The 15302-nt window shown below is 65.6% G+C and overlaps 1 protein-coding gene across 1 annotated transcript; it reads right to left on the reverse strand.

The window, feature by feature from the left end:
- Positions 1-74: 74 nt before the first annotated feature.
- RBBP8NL (RBBP8 N-terminal like) lies at positions 75-9606 on the reverse strand. The gene is given in 16 exon segments (XM_070043731.1): positions 75-256; positions 1370-1605; positions 2552-2699; positions 2836-2916; positions 3265-3391; positions 3490-3560; positions 4060-4186; positions 4437-5154; positions 5748-5914; positions 6168-6255; positions 6377-6527; positions 6856-6942; positions 7392-7504; positions 7822-7917; positions 8436-8478; positions 9546-9606. Coding segments are annotated over 16 exon segments (2496 nt in total).
- Between the last annotated feature and the right edge of the window lie 5696 nt (positions 9607-15302).

Raw genomic sequence — 15302 nt, forward strand, 5'->3', positions numbered from 1 at the left:
GCCTGTGGGCTTACTTATCCTTCAGGTGGGGGACGCTGATTTCCACCTCAGGGTATGGTCAGGGTTGAGTGGGCTCAGCCCGGGGCTGTCACCAGCGCTGGGGCTTCCCGGCGGTTGGAGACCGGCACTTGCCGTGTGGTTTGCCCACGCAGCTGTGAATGCTCCTCCGTGGAACCATACACGGCACACGCATTTCTCTCCTCCGTGCAGGTGTTGGGGGACGGGGCAGACACAGCCCTGGCCTGCAGAGCGCCTCCTAGCGAGCGGGAGGCCAGTATCATCATCGTGGATCAGGGCCCCAGGGCCTGGCCCTGCTGGCCAGCTGTTACCAGTAGGAGGACCCTGGCAGGTTGGGGCGGGGGCGGGCTGCCAAACTGGTAGCTAATAGTTAAGCGGATGTCAGATGAGGAAAATGAAAAGGGGCGGTGGGAGGATGAAGCGATGGAGGGCTGTTATTTGGTTATTGGCCCTCAGCTCCAAAACCATGCTGTCTGCTGCCCGATAATGGAGCTGGGCCCTGTAGACTTTTCTCCTGTGCCAATTGGCATTATGTTAAACTTCGGTGGTGCCGCAGGGACACGGTGGGGGCGGGGGGAGTGGGCGTGGTCTTCTTCCAGGTTCTGTGTCGGGTGGAAGCCTGGGTGAGCTGCCCTGTGTGCCCTGTGGCGGTGCAGATGGCTCACAGGCCAGTGGACCAGGGACCCAGAGTGTGGAGGGGCTCTGTGTGGGGCCTGGCGGACATCCCCTGTTGTGTTCCCACAGCCCTCCCCAGAGGCTGCCCTGGTCCCTGTAATGCTCTGCAGATGGGGCTGGTTTTGATCCTGCCCTTCAGAAAGGGAGTGACTTCCCATCCCTGGGCACATTCAAGAGCCTCTTGCGTCACCTGCCCAGGCAGGTGGAAGCCCAGATGACCCCCGACCCTGCCAGCTGCACACGCCATCCTTCATTACACTTTATTCTCCGGGTGCCCTGGGACCGGCGCCCCCCCCACCCCCCACGCCAGCTTCCAGGTGCTGCCGTCAGCCTTCCTGCGCCCTCACTGCCCAGCACCCGTTTGTGGGACTCCACGAGGGGGCGCCCGAGACCACTGCTCAGAGCTCCATGCCCCGTCAGGAATGGGCCGCCAGGCTCGCAGCCCCTTGGGTCCAGGATGCTAGTGGAGTTGGTGGGAGGAGGGGGCACTGTCCAGGAAGGGCTGCCTGTGCACAGCAGGGGTGGGGGCGGGGCGGGGCGGGGCTGGAGCTTGAGCCGCCCTGGCCTCCCAGGCCCCTACTCCCTGCAAGGGAGCAGATGCTGGGCTGAGGGTGGCATGCAAGACCATTTCTGAGATGGAGGGGTTCAGAAGACCAGCCTTCTTGGCCTTCCCAACCCCTTTGGATGTGGGCCAGGACCCAGTCCGCTACGCTGCTGCTGGGGCCGTCTGCTGGCTGGCGGCATGGGCTGTCCTGGCCGCTGGCAGTCGGGTGGGGAGCACGGCTGGGCAGGCTGGGGTGCCCCTGGCTCTCTTCCCAGCTGCTGGTGCTGGGTGAGGGGCTGCCGTCCTTGGGGTCCCTCGGGCTCCTGGCTCCCCTAGGTTCCTTATTCCTCAGGATGGCTTCTTCGAGGCTGTGGGAAGTGGACCGAGGTTAGACCAGGAGGCGCAGTAGTGGCCTTGTGTGTCCTCTTTTGCAGCAACACTGGCTCTCACCCAGGGCCTCGTGGGCAGTTTCTGGGAACTCAAGAGCCCACACTTGTTTGCAACAGCAACGGACACCAGGGCAGGGTGGCCCGATTGGAGGGTGAGCCTTGGGAATTTGCTGGAAGCACAGACCCTCTCCCCAGGTGTGATCCTAGAGTCAGCCTGGCCCCAATGCCTCCCTTGCCGCCTTGCAGAGGGTCTGGGACATTCTGGATAAGCCGAGCTCACGGGGCAATTCTCTCAGAATCCCCAAGACATGGGCTAGGTGCTTCCATGGGCCTGCCTCTGCGGCCACAGGGAACGGGCATCTGGTCCTTGAAACCCTTACAGGTGGGACCTGCCGAGATACTGGGCTTCAGGCCCGTCTCTGATGCAGAACCAACTCTAGGTTCTAGGTCAGACAGATCAGGTTGGAATCCTGACCCCATGTACCAGCTCCGTAACCCTGGGCAAGTTACCCCATCTCTGAGCCTCAGTTTCCCCATCTGTGAAACAGTGATGACTCATCACTGGGCTGGGTCATGAGGCCCAAAGACAGTAACGACTGGACGCTGTCTTGAGCTGCTCCATGCGCACAAGATACAAGGGCGCTGCCCCTGGCGCTGAGCCACGTGGCACAAGCTGGGCAAGGGTCCTGTTCTCACGGATCAGCCCTGTGAGTGCCTGCTGGGGAGGCCCTGCCCCGGCCCGGGTGGGTGGGTGAGGGTGGAGTGGGCTTGACTCAGTGTGGAGGGTGGGGGCGGACACGGTGCACCCCTTTGGACCGCGCCCACCAGGACAGCTTCCAAAAATGCCCAGTGGGATGTGCCACGAGATCACACAGGCGTGCTGGCCTCCTCCACCGCTCACCCGGCAAACACAGGCTGCAGTCACCTTCCCGGCAACAATGGCGCATTGTGGCGGCCACAGCCCAGCCTGCGACGCAGGCCTGCTTGGACAAACACCAGGCAGCATGCAGTATCAGCTAGCTCAGGCGTTCTAAGGCTCTCGTGGGCGCCCGGAGGCCTGGCCTGAGCTGCCACTGTGGCCGGAGCAGGAAGTGGGAGGATGTCCTGATACCCGAGGCTGGAGCGGGGGGTGGGGGAAGCCCACAGGTACCACCCTTGGCGAGCACGTGAGCGACCCCGAACCCCGAGAGGGAACAAACACACCCACACCGTGGAGCAGCACCCTCTGCTGCTGCTCCTTTTGGAAGGTGCACAAGAGGGTCCAGGAGTGCCCACCCCATCCCGGTGGGACTGGGAGAGGGGGAGGGGTTCAGGACCACCAGGCCTGGGGGCTGCTCATGGCCCAGGACGCCCCTTCTCCCCTGTGACAACGAAGACGATACGACCATCCTCAGCTGTGTCCCTGGAATCTCACGCTAGCCCTGGTATCGCCCCCTTTCCAGAGGGAAGCAGGCTGGGGGTGAAAGGGCCAGCCCGCGAGGAGAAGTGCAGTCAGGGTTCACGCAGGCCTGACCCGGGTCTCTATCACAGGGCTGCTCCGGGAGAGGCTCCAGGGCTGGCTGCTGGGCTCCAAGTAGCCAGAAAGGTGGGGTGGGGGCATCAGTGCTATGGCCGCCCCGCCCAGCCCTGGCCGCCCACCTTTGCTCCACTGGTCTGAGGCCCGCTTCCTCTTCTGTGGGCCCCGCCCATGCTCCGTGGCGCAGAAACCCCTGGGTCCCTCGGCTGGCAAGCTCTGCGTGGCCCCCGCCTCGGTGCTCAGGCCCACCTGATGGGGTGGGGGTGTGGTCATGCTGAGGACCCTCCCCGAAGCCTGGGGCAGCCCTGGTGCCCCCACCCCACCCCGCTGTGTGGCCGGGCACCCACCTCGCTGTCCGAGGTGTCTGGCTTGTCTAGCTCATCCGACTCCAGCTGCTGTCCTTGGGCTTTGCTGAGCTCTGCAGGATGCAGGGTGTGGGTCAGGCCAGGCTGGTGGCCTGGGAGTCTAGCAGAAGCACAGGCCTCTAACTTAGCTGCCGTACTAGGACCAGTGGCAACAACTCTTCAGATGAGGAAACTGAGGCACAGAGGGACCGAGGAACCTGCCTTGGGGTTGATCCAGGCCCAGTGTCTCCAGCACCCGTACAATGACCCCACCAGCTGGAGTGTCCCCTGGCTTGGTTGCTGGGTGACGGTGAACTCCCTACCTGCCCGGAAGCCCTAATTGTTAAGATGCTCTCCCTTCATTGCCTGTGGTCAGAAACATGCCCTCCCTGAGCCCCCAACTGCTTTCTGGGTCTGTAGGTGGGGGGAGCAAGTCCGAGCCCCAGGGTTTGGTTGGCCAGGCCCAGGGCGCTGAGCCAGGTCCTGGGATAGGGGCCGCCAGCTGATGCTGACCACCGCACCTCCCGCCCCCTGTGGGACCACTTCCTGCGTTCTCGTGACGCCAGTACTCACCCTCACCCGGGTGGCCGTCTCCATCAGGCCTTTGCGGGCAAGGGGGCAGTTTTGGCCTCCCTCTGTCCTCATGTCCTGGCCCACTTGGAGAGGGCAGGCTGGGGCCTGGGAGAGAATGTGAGGGTTCCTGGGGGGAAGGAAGTAAGTGGCTTGAGTTCACACGAGGCAACTTCCCTGCCCTCGCCCGGCTCTGGGCGCAGCCTGCGGGACCCTGGCTGGGGCTGGAGGGTCAGCTGTCTCCCGTGTGGTGTGACTCAGGCGGCCAGGCTCTCCCCCTGGGAACCGGCTGGTGGAACAGAGGGAGGAGAGCAGCCCGGGGCTGCTGGGTGCTCTGGGCGGGGCGCGTGGAGGCCAGGAACAGGGCTTGGTCCCTTTACCGTGGAAGGTGGAGGCTCTTCTGCCTCTGCCTCTTCGGCCCCCTTGGTGCAGTCGCCGAGCCCCTGGACCCCAGACTGTGCAGAGGGCTCCACTCCCTGGGGTGGCTTGGGGCTGGGCGTGTGGGCACCTGGGGGGCTGAGTGATCCTGGCTGGCTGGCAGGCTTGGGGGCGCCGTCTCGGCCCCGGCCCCACTCCGAGAGGTCCAGGGGCTTGTCTGGGACATAGTCCTGTGTGGCCGAGGCCTCCTTTGCCCCGGGACTGCCTGGGCCTGCGGGCCGTGGGTGCTGCCCTCTGGGCAGGGCTGCCCAGGCCGCCCCGCCCCCGTGACCCTTGGAGTGGGGGCCGGCTGGCGGGGAGGGTGGCGCCTTCCCCGGCTCCGGTGGGCCCCTCAGCCCGGCACCGCCCGCCCGCCCCCGCGCCCACAGCTGCTGGGCCAGGAGCAGGTGCAGCGCTCCCTCCAGCCGCGGGTCCCGCACGCCCACCAGGGCGCCTGGCAGGCCCAGCAGACCCACGGGCTCCTGCCAGGCCTCCGCCTCCCCGGCCTTGAGGCCCGGGGGCTGGGGGCCGCTGGGGGCTGTGGCGGGGGCCTGGGGGCCGCTGTGAGGGCTCCCACGGGGCAGGGCCAGGTGGCGGTTCAGGTGGCAGAGGCGGTCAGCCTGGACGGAGCTCTTCGGGGACTCGCAGGGCTTGGCAGAGGGCAGAGAGGCCTGCAGGAAGCTGTGGGCGAGGAGGAGCCTGCTGACCACGGCCCACGGTCACCCCCGTTTCACAGGGAGGACCGGGCGCCCGGGGAGGTGAGGCGAGTGCCCAGGTCACACGGTGGGTAGCTGGGAGGGGAACGCCCGGGACCCCTGGGCAGAGTTGACCTGGGGCCTGGGGGCTCTGAGGAGGGACCTGGCCACCAAGGCCTCTCCCTCTTCTGGGCGTCGGCTGCCTGCCCGGTCCCCTGGAGCACCCAGCCCACCCGTGGGCCCGCTGCAGCCCTGCCCCCAGTCTCCTCTCAGACGCTGAGAGTGGTCTCAGACCATGGTGAGAGCCTTTGCGTGGGCTCTGCTGCGGGGGCTCTCGGTCCCCATCTCCAACCCCCATGTCCCCCTGTCCCGCCCTGGCCATTCAGGAGATGGCCACGTGGGAACTGTGCTACGGGCAGGGTAGCTGGGAAGGCCAAGCCAGGGAAGGGTGGGGCTCCTGGAGGGATAATGGGAGGGACTCCCCTGGGATACTGGCCCCTTCCCCAAAGGTGGGACCAGAGTAGGAGACTGGGTACCCGACTGAGGCTGCTCCGGTGGCGGCGGTGGGCTGGGCCTCACCTGTCCAGAGGGAGGCTGTGCTCTCCAGACGGGCTTGGGGGGCTGCTCCTGGGGGGCGGCAGTGGGGACGTCCCGTTGACGGAGCCCCGGTTGGCAGAGCAGGCCCGGGACCCTGGCCGCATCACGGCGATGGTCCCGTGTAGCTGGTTGGAGATGTGCTGGGGGCTCTGCACGGGGTAGATGGGTCAGCCTGGGGGCGGTTGGCTGCTGCCCTCTGCCCTTTTCTCTGTGCGACCTTGGGCAGGTCACCCACCCGCTCTGAGCCTCGCCTCCACCCATGTCACAAGGAGCTCAGGGGTCCCTGCTTGGTACGGGCCATGTGTGTGGCACATAGCAGGGCTGGCGGCTGGCGGCTGCCAGCCTCCTGCCTCGGGCTGCCCGGGGAGAGGAAGGAGTGGGCTCTGAGTCCCTCTCCCTCACCATGTCCGGGGCCCGGGGCTCAGGCAGGTTGGCACCCGGGGAGATTTTGGCTACTGGAGACGTCCCGTACCCCACCGGCCTTTCTGTGGGAGGAGAAGCAGAGGGTGGGATGGTTGGGAGGTGCTCAGAGGGGCCAGCTCAGCACAGAGGGCTCCCCGGTCCTGGGGCTCCAGTCTCCTGGCCTCCCCTGCCCCCCAGCAGCCCCTCCTCCCCGCGGACCCGCACCTGCGTGGCCGTCCTCCACCTCCTCATGGCCTTCCAGTGGCTTCTCAGTGACGGCCTTCCGGGTGCCCAGGGAGGGGAACAGCAGGGGTGACAGGGGTCCTGGGGCACCCTCCCTGAACTGGGGCTTGGCCCTGTCTCGAGAGGGGAGGCAAGGACAGGGTGGGTAAGGGAGGGCAGTGTCCTAGAGGCGATCAGAAAGGCCAGGATGCCCTCCTGGGGACCCAGGTGACCAGGAAAGACCACCATTGTCGGCTCACACCGATGTCCCCGTGGAGCCCAGGCATCAGAGCTGCCGTGGGCGCTGGGGCCCAGCTCCGCTCTAGGACCTGTGCTTGCAGAACAGGGGAGGTCGCATCTGCTCTGGGGAGCCCCTCCCCTCGGCGCCTGTGCCTGGGGCCCGTGGACGTGCTGGGCCCCTGCTGTGTCTGAGGTGTGTGGGGTGAGGGTTGCTGGGCCCTGGTGCCTCCCCCCACTCACCCTGGGCCCCGCAGCTGCTTCACCTCCTCCTTCAAGGCATCGTTTTCCTCCTGCAGCCGGGTCAGCTCGGTCGCTGCAGAAGGCGCTGATTAGGAGGGACTGGGGGAGGGGAAGCAGGGCGGGGTGGGGCCCTCACAGCCCCCAGGAGCCCCTCCTGTCCTGGCCCCAGCCCCCAGAGACACCCCCCACCCCACCCTCGCGCCCAGAGAAAGGGGCGTGTCCTCATCGGCAGACCCTATGAGACCTCATGGCTCTGCAGGACCCTCCTCATCATGGAAGGTGGGAGCTGAGGCCCCGAGAGGGCAGGGACGTCCCCTGCCTGGGTAACTGACCAGTGGGGGGCAAGTGGGCGCCAGCAGGGGGCTTTGCACCATTTGTCTGTGAGTTGGGGGGTGGGTATCCCGCCCCACCGATGGCGTGGCCCAGATCGCCTCTTCCCCTTTCCCCGAGACCCCTCGTCGGTCTGGGCGGGCCCTGGGGGATCGCCGGCCCCCACGGGAGGGACGCCGGGGCCGGGCTCACTGAGTAGGAAGACATGCTGCAGGCTCTGGAGCAGGGAGCTCTCGAACTCCTGCTGCTTCTTCCTGGCCAGCTCCTGGGTGACCATGCAGCGGTCGCACAGGCCGGCCCGCAGCCTGCGGGGGCGAGGAGGCGAGAGGCCGCTCTGAGCAGGGAGCCTGGGACCCGCACTGCCCCCCTCCCTGGACGAGCCCTGCCTTTCCCAAAGTGTGTTCCGTGGAAGCCCCGCCTCACCCCTACCCCGGGGGCTAAGCGCTCCAAGTGCCGTTGAGTTTGGGAAGGAACCTTGAAAATGCAATTTACTTAAGGCTCTGAGACGTCCTGCGGTGGTTTAGTTTATGCCGGAGCTTCCCAAACTCGTTCTCCGCAGAACCCTCCTCGGCTTCCCTGTGCACCCTGCCCCCATCGTGAGTGTGGTGTTAGGTGCCCCCACCTGTTCTCCAGCGCCCGCAGGTTCTCCTTCAGCGCCCTCTGCTGCTCCCTGAGCTGACGGTTCTTGGCACAGAGCTCCTCCGCCCTCTGGGCGTCCCTGCGGGGGACGGTGGTGGTGGGGGGAAGGGCCGCGGTGCGAATGTTGCTCTGCCGGGGCCGGCGCTGCCCCGCCAGCGTCTCCCTGGCCTGGGACTGCCTTGAGAAGTGGGGCCTTCAAGGGCAATGCCAGCACGCCCAAGCGAGAGTGTTCACGGCCTCCCTGGGGACCCTGTCTCATCCACGTGCCACCTGCAGCCTCATCTGTGCAATGGGGACCTGGGGAGCCGGCCCCTGGTCTCCCAGACTCACGACGAGTCCTCCTGTTGATAGTGATTGGTCCCGGAGGCGCCCTGCATGGACGCGGCTTGCCCAGCCCCCTGGAGGGTCCCTGTTCACTGGGGGAGGGGCTTGGACCTTGGACCAGAGACTCCCCCACCCCCCAAGCCGAGCCTCAGTGTCTGCTTCTGCATCACAGCTGGTGGCAGTTCCAGGGCCCTGGGGCTGCGGGCGTGCTTGTGAGCGGCTGGGGAGCCGCTGCCCTTCCCATCTGCTGGCCCAGGGCCTGTCCTCACTCACCGGCACCTCTCTGAGTTCAGTTCCAGAAGCTTGTTCTGCAGGCCTGGAGGAGCGAGGAAAGGAGCAGAGGGTCAGGCCCAGCCGTGCTGCCACCCCTGCAGCAGAGCTGGGGCGTTTCCTGTCCCCGGCTGTCTGGCAGGGCCCTCTCCAGATGCCTGCCACCTGGGTCCCCTCACTGACTCCCTGAGGTCGCCCCCTGGGCGGGCTCCCAGTCTGCACCTGCTGACAGCTTCCGCCCCGTCTCCTGGCTGCCTGGGACCCGGTGCGGGCCCAGCCTCTCCCCTCCCTGGGGTCTCTGGCTCTGGTGTCTGTCTGGAGATGGGGAGGGACCCTGATGCTGGGAGTGACCAGCTACCTGGCCAAGTCCCAAGAGGAATGTTTTTTGGGTGCTGCCAGCGTTGAAATAAAATGGGCCCTTGGGGGAGACCCCAGCAGACCCCCTCTTCCCCACCTCATCGTGGTCTGGCTTGGGCCCTAGGCTAGCCCAAGCAGCCCCTGCCCCTCTGGGTCTCTGGGGGAGGTGACCCAGGCCCTTTCGGGCTTCAGGGTGTGAGCGCTCTCACAAAAGTCTCGGGAGGGTGTGGCCCGGGAACTGGAGTGAAGGGAGTGGTGTGGCTGCAGCCCTGTTGCCGGCGGGAAAATCGGACTGGGCAGACCTCAGCCTGGGTGTCCTGGAGGGGAGCAGAGGGATTTCAGCTCAGCGCCCTGGAGAGCTCTAGACAGGCCTCTGGAGCCTTGAGATCCCATTGCTAGTAGGGAAGTAGGTGACCTCGCTTTTGGGGGACACTGAGGTCCCCACCTTGGGAAAGGGGCCGGTCTTGGCCAGAGCTTCTCGGGGTCTGTGACCAGGCTGGCTTTTAATTTTTGCTCTGAAGCTAGCTGACCATTCAGGGACCACTCCTCCAGGGCTGCGATCGGAGGGGCTGGTCTGAGGCTGGGCTCCTGACCGCTTGCAGCTCTGGGCTCTGGGTCAGGACTCCCCTTCTGGGCCTGGAAGGCAAGGTCCCTAGGTTTGGCGAGATTTGGAGGCGATGTGTGGGAGCCTCCCGGCCTGGCTTTTGCCCTTAGACTGCTGTCCGGGTGAGGGTTTGTCCATCCCGAGACGCTCACCCGTGATCTCATTCTCATGGACGTCCTTTAGCCGGTTTAGCGACTCCATGAAGCTCTCCATGGCTTCCCGTGGCCCTGGCCCTGGCCCTGGCCCCGGCCCCTCTGTGCTCCAGGTGTAGGGGTGGCCCCTTGGGCTCTACTGCACCTCCATTTCCAGCCTATGGAGCAGAAAGTGCGGAGACGGTCACATTAGCTCAGGAAGGGCCTGTGGGATGTAGGCTCCAGCAGTAGCCTGGAGGGGAGGTGGGTGCCGGTCCCAGGGGGTGTGGGAGTCCTGTCTTGTGACCACCCACTGGGCCATGTCCATACCTGAGGGGCACATAGAGGGATGGGACATTCTCACTTAAGCTCAACTCCCTAATCCAGTCCTCACAGCAAAGCAGATGCCTGAAGACGCCAGTTCCCGCCTGGTGCTGGGGCCGCGACGGTGCCTGCGACGTGTATTGATGAGGCCCCAGACAGGAGATGCCCATGCCTGCCCGCGGCCAGCGGATCGGCCAGCCAGGGCGCGTTCATCCGCTGGGAGAGCCCCCTCGGTGGGGTCCAGGTGCCCGCAGTGGCATGGACAGCCCCGTGGGGCCATGGCGGGGGCTTTGGGGGCCGGCTGGTTGTTTCCCCTGCAGGAGCTGGTGACTGTGCACAGGTGGAACTCTACCCAGCCGCCCCTTGTGGCCTGGGCCCTTTTTCCTGCCTGTGTTTCACCTCCATGAAGTGTTTGCTAAAAATTAAGAGTGTGGGGTTGGGAGCCTAGCCTAAGCTGGGAGCTGGACAGTGTGACCGCCGTGAGCCCTGGCCCCCCTGAGCCGCGCTCTCTTCCTTCGGGCAGTGGCCACGGTGCCTGTCTGGTGGACACTGGTGAGTATCCTGCGGGGTCCCATGGGGTCCAGCTCCTCGGAGCTGGGTGTGAGGCCGGGGCTCAGCCCAGCGACAGCTTCCTCACCATGGTGCCAGGCGCCACCCTCCACCAGGCGAGAGCCCCTCCGTCCCTGTGGCAGACCTCTGGTGGTGGGTACCGAGGCCACCATTGGCCGCCACTGTCCAGCTCTGTGTCACCATCTGTCACAGAGCTGGGAGTCAGACGCACAGCTCGCAGAGCCAGATCGGCGCAGATGCCACCAGCAAAGACCCCCGCCATCAGCGGCCCCTCTGTTCCCTCCTTGCACTTAGCCTGAGGAGCCCTGGCGGTCAGCTGACCCTGAAAATGAGCGTCCGGGGTCCTGGCACTCCCGACTCACCTGCCGGCTCCCTACCCTGACCTGTCGGCAGCGGTTCTCGGTTTGCCTTCTGTACTCCCGGAACCTGCCCCAGAACCTCACCTTTCTTTCATGGCGCCCGCCTGGCCCAAGCCACCACCCCACTGCTGGTGCACTGCCGGCTCTGCATTGGCCACCCCAGCTTCCATGCCTCTCCCCAGGAGGCACTCTCGGGACCTCTGCTCAAAGCTCCCTGCGGGAGGCCATGCCTGATTCCCCCCAGGGCACACTGAAGGAGGGGCGTGGTCTCACTTGCATTTCAAAGTTTGCCCCGAGACTCGAGTGTTTGCAGCAACAGTCTCCAAACTGGAGACCCTCAAATGCCTGCTGGCGAGTGTCCTGCGGTGGCAGGAGCGGTGACATCCCATGCCATTACGGTTCCCACACCGCAGAGTGGAGGGCCCGCTGTGGAAATCACTCACTGGGAGTGCAGAAGAGGCACAACAGCTCTGGGCTCTCAGAAGTTGGGGTGGCGGGCCCCCTGGGGCGGTGGGATCAGTAACTGAGGCAAGCAGGCCCTGTGATCCCACGAGAAGCCAGGGGCCAGGGCGAGCTGCCTGAGGGGAGACTGGACAGTGGAGCCTGGCTTTCAACTGGGTTCTCGAACCCCAGGTCAAGGTCAGAGTACCGGGGAAGCCTCGAGGCTGGGACCAGCAAGAGGACAGAGCGCAGTCCTGTGTCCTGTGCTGGCCACGGGAGCTGGCGGGAAGGGCCAAATGGGGTGTGCTGGGGGGGTGAGCGGCGGGAAGGTGGGGCTCCCCAAACTCCCTGTAGACCTGCCTGGTGCCAGGGGAGTGGGGGCGTCGCGTGACAGCTCTGTGTCGGGTGGGTGAGGGCTCTGGGAACAAGGGGGGCTTGGGAGGGTCCCCCTCCTCGAGGCCGGGAGACAGAGGGATGTCCTGGCAGGTTAGGGGAAAAGATGCTGAATTGCAGAGGCTGGGGGAGACCAGGGCTCGAGCGGGGTGTACCTGATAACCCCAGCCCCACTTCCTGAACCCATCTAACCCTGATGACGTTGCGAGGAGCCCACTTTCCAGACGGGGAAATTGAGGCCCAGAGGGATCAAGTCACGCTCCCTGGCCACCCAGTGGGAAGCGGGGGTCGGGGCTTGAATTCACTCTGGCGCTGAGGATGCGCGCTCGCCGCCTTGGACCAGGTGCCCTGCTCTGCCGGCTCTACCCTTCTTTATTTTGCGGTGGGGCTTCTGGGAGATAAGACTGGGAGGGCCCCCCCCGCCCCCCTCCCGCCATGGGCTCTGGCTCCCTGCGGGCTGGGGGAGGTTGGCCAGGGAGGGGCCGAGCCACTGCGCCTGAAATTCCACCCAGACCCGTCGGTCAGGCGGTTCTTCCGCATCAGAGCCGGAGCCTGCTGCCTGCCGCCGCACGTGGGCTGGGCCAATGCTTGTAAAGGAGCCGCCCCAGGGAGCCTGCGGTGCCCCTGGGGCTGGGAGAGGCTCTGTGGACACCAAGTCTGAGTGAGAGACCAGCACCCTTCCGTGTGGTGTGGAGGCCCTGTTGGTAACGGCCCAGGGCACCCTCTGTCCCCCACACCCTGGCTCCTCTCTGTATCCAAACCGTCACAAGCCACCCAGGGCCCCGCCCGGCTGCCCCTCTCGGGGTCTCTGATGGGTAGGGGAGACACCCCCCTGCGTGGTGGGCAGGGTCCTGGGCAGGATGAACAAGCGGCTGGGGGCACAGCTGGAAGGGATGCATCTTGCTGGGAGCCCCGCATTCCCCAGGGAGGACCAGGGCTATCCAGGCCCTGGTGACAGTGCCATGGGGGTGGTGTGACTTCCCTGGGCAGGCAGGTGACAGAAGGGCGTTTGGCCTGTGAAGTAGACAGTCTCCTGGGGCAGCCCCTGTCCCAGCCCCACCCTCGGTGCAGGGAGGGTCCAAGGAAGCGGCAGGAGGAGGAGGGAGGCGGGCCCCCACCCGAGGTGGATGTGGTGGCTGTGAGTAGGAAGAATCCCCACTGTAGAAGTGCACAGGGTCTCCTGCCAGGGCTTGGGGGCCCAGCCCTCCCCGGTGGCCGCGCTGTGTTTGCCAGGTGTGCAGAGCCGCTGGGTGGGGCGCTGGGGGTTCAGGGAACTCCAGGCAGGAGGGCTCTCCCCCAGGCCTGGGGTGGGGCTGCAGTGGTGCTAGGATGAGGGGGCAGGCCTGTGGGGTAGGGCTCCGGGCTGCTGCCTCTGGGCCGGGGGGCCTGCGTACAGGGGAGGGTGGCCTGAGTTGCTGGCTGGGGTGGGGGTGGGCCTGGGGGCAGAGGCCTGAGAGCTGCTCCCCAGGGTCCTGCGGGGATCCCAGCCCCTCCTACTCGGGATGCTCAGGCTGGGAGGAGCCCCGGAAGGAGCAGGTGGGAGGGAAGGGCCGGGGGTCAGCTGTGCCAGTGACCCTGCCCACCTGCCACTCACACAGGGCAGAGGACCTCCAAGCCCAGAGGCCCCTGTCCTGCCTTCACCCTCTGCGTGACCGGGACAAGTGCTTTACCTCTCTGAGCCTCAGTTTCCTCATCTGGGGGGTAATTCCACCCCCATATCAGGTTGTTGTTAGGCTCCACCAAGTAACGTGTGTCCAGGTGACACATGTCCGGGTGATGTGTACTCAGCACTTGCAGGTGCTCAGTTAACTGCGGGTGGAGACCCTGCGTCCCCCGCGTGCCATGCCCCCACCAGGACCTCCCCCACAGGCGGCCCCAGGAGTCCAGAGGTGCAGCTTACAGGAGCCCCTTCTCCCTTGGACAAGTTCAAGGGCCATTGCCGCAAACGCGCTTTGCAGGAGGACAAGAGCGCCCCCCGACCGAGTTCAGGGCAGAGGTCTCAGCGTCCAGCAGTGAGGGTGCACTCTCGCTCACTGAGCAGACGCTCACGGGGTCCACTGGATCTTGGCGCCGTGTCTGGGGGAGGTGCCCCCTGGACCCCCTGCACAGAGGAGGCCACCGAGGCGCCCGCTGGGGCCCCGGCCCACGGCGGTGAGGCTCTTGCTTTGCTCCTGGGTCCGCCGGGGCCCCAGACTCCTCACTGCCTGGCCGCCGCCGCCCCTGTTGGGGCCTCTCCTCCAGCAGGTCCCTCGGGTGCAGAAGCACCCAGCCCCCGGTCATACTCCTTCTCTGCCACTCATCTGTCCACCCACCTTCCCATAACACAAGGACAACGACACAGCAGTAACGATAGCGGGGCCTAGGTTTCCGGAGCGTCCAGTCAGCCAAGCACTGGGCCGGGGCCCTACACGCTGTGTGGTGTCTACTGCAGGGGCCCTGCAACGTCCCGGAGCTCCTCTGAAGAAGCGGAGTGATCCCAGGGACACTCAGCCTGCCTGTCACCAGGGGACCATGCACGGCCAGGCGCACCGTCCAAGCCCTTCGAATGTTCTTGGCACGAGCATTTACGGAGCACCTGCTGTATGCCCTGGCTCGGCCCACACGTGTGATTGGAGCTCGCCCGGCCTTCTGAGAAGGCTCTGACTGTCCCATTCTACAGATTCAGGCACTGAGGTTCGACGCAGGGAAGAGGCTCTGGTGTCTCTGTGTGGCCTCAGTGGTGACGGGTGAAGCCCCTTCCCTGGCAACTTTAGCCAAGTCACTGTCCCGGCTGTGCCTCAGTGTCTTGGGCCACAAAACAGACGGTGGGGTGTCCCGGCCCAGCTCCTGGAGGCTGGAGGGAGTCTGCGCCACCACCTCGGGCTGTCGGGTCTCATCGATGTGGTGGGCATCCAGTGCCCGTCGACCACAGGTGGTCAGGGGCCCGCCTGCCAGCCCCCACGTCCCGGCGCCCGGCAGGAGTGTCACGTGCAGTGTCACTGGGCTCATGGGGCCCAGGGGGTGGCCCCGGCAGTCCCCACTTTCCACATGAGGAACCTGCAGCTCAGAGTGATGTCACCTGTCCACAGTCACCAGCTTGCAAGGGACATGGCCAGTGCATCCCCCTAGCGACCTCATGGGCAAGGTCAGATGGCAGGTTGAGTCCACAGAGGTGCCACTGCCGGGATGGTTTCTGACACTGCCAGACACGTAGACCCATGACACACGTGCACACATGTGTGACGCCCACACCCACACATACAGACACAACAGTATCCCAACACGCGCGTGCACACCCGAGAAACACCAAGCACGTGGGTGCCGCCCTCAGCCACCTCCCCCGCTGCACACACAACACTGCACAGGCACGGGGAGAGCTGTCTGCACGTGTGCGCACATACTCGTGGGTTGCACGTGCGTGTGCACACATGCACAGAGGCGCAAGGCAGGCTGGGTGGCTCAGGTAACAGCGGGCCCTGCAACCCGACTCCTCGAGGATGGGCCGGGGGACTTCCCTGGCGGTCCAGTGGTTAAGACTCCGCGCTCCCGATGCAGGGCGCCCAAGTTTGATCCCTGGTCAGGGAACTAGATCCCACGTGCTGCAACTAAGAGTTCGCATGCCACAACTAAGTCCTGGTGCGACCAAGTTAGTAAATAAATAAATAGTTTTTTTTAAAAAAAGGCTGCGGTGCCTTCGTGGGCTGCCTCCCAG

The sequence above is a fragment of the Globicephala melas genome, chromosome 15 (assembly GCF_963455315.2).
Source record: "Globicephala melas chromosome 15, mGloMel1.2, whole genome shotgun sequence".
NCBI lineage: Eukaryota > Metazoa > Chordata > Mammalia > Artiodactyla > Delphinidae > Globicephala > Globicephala melas.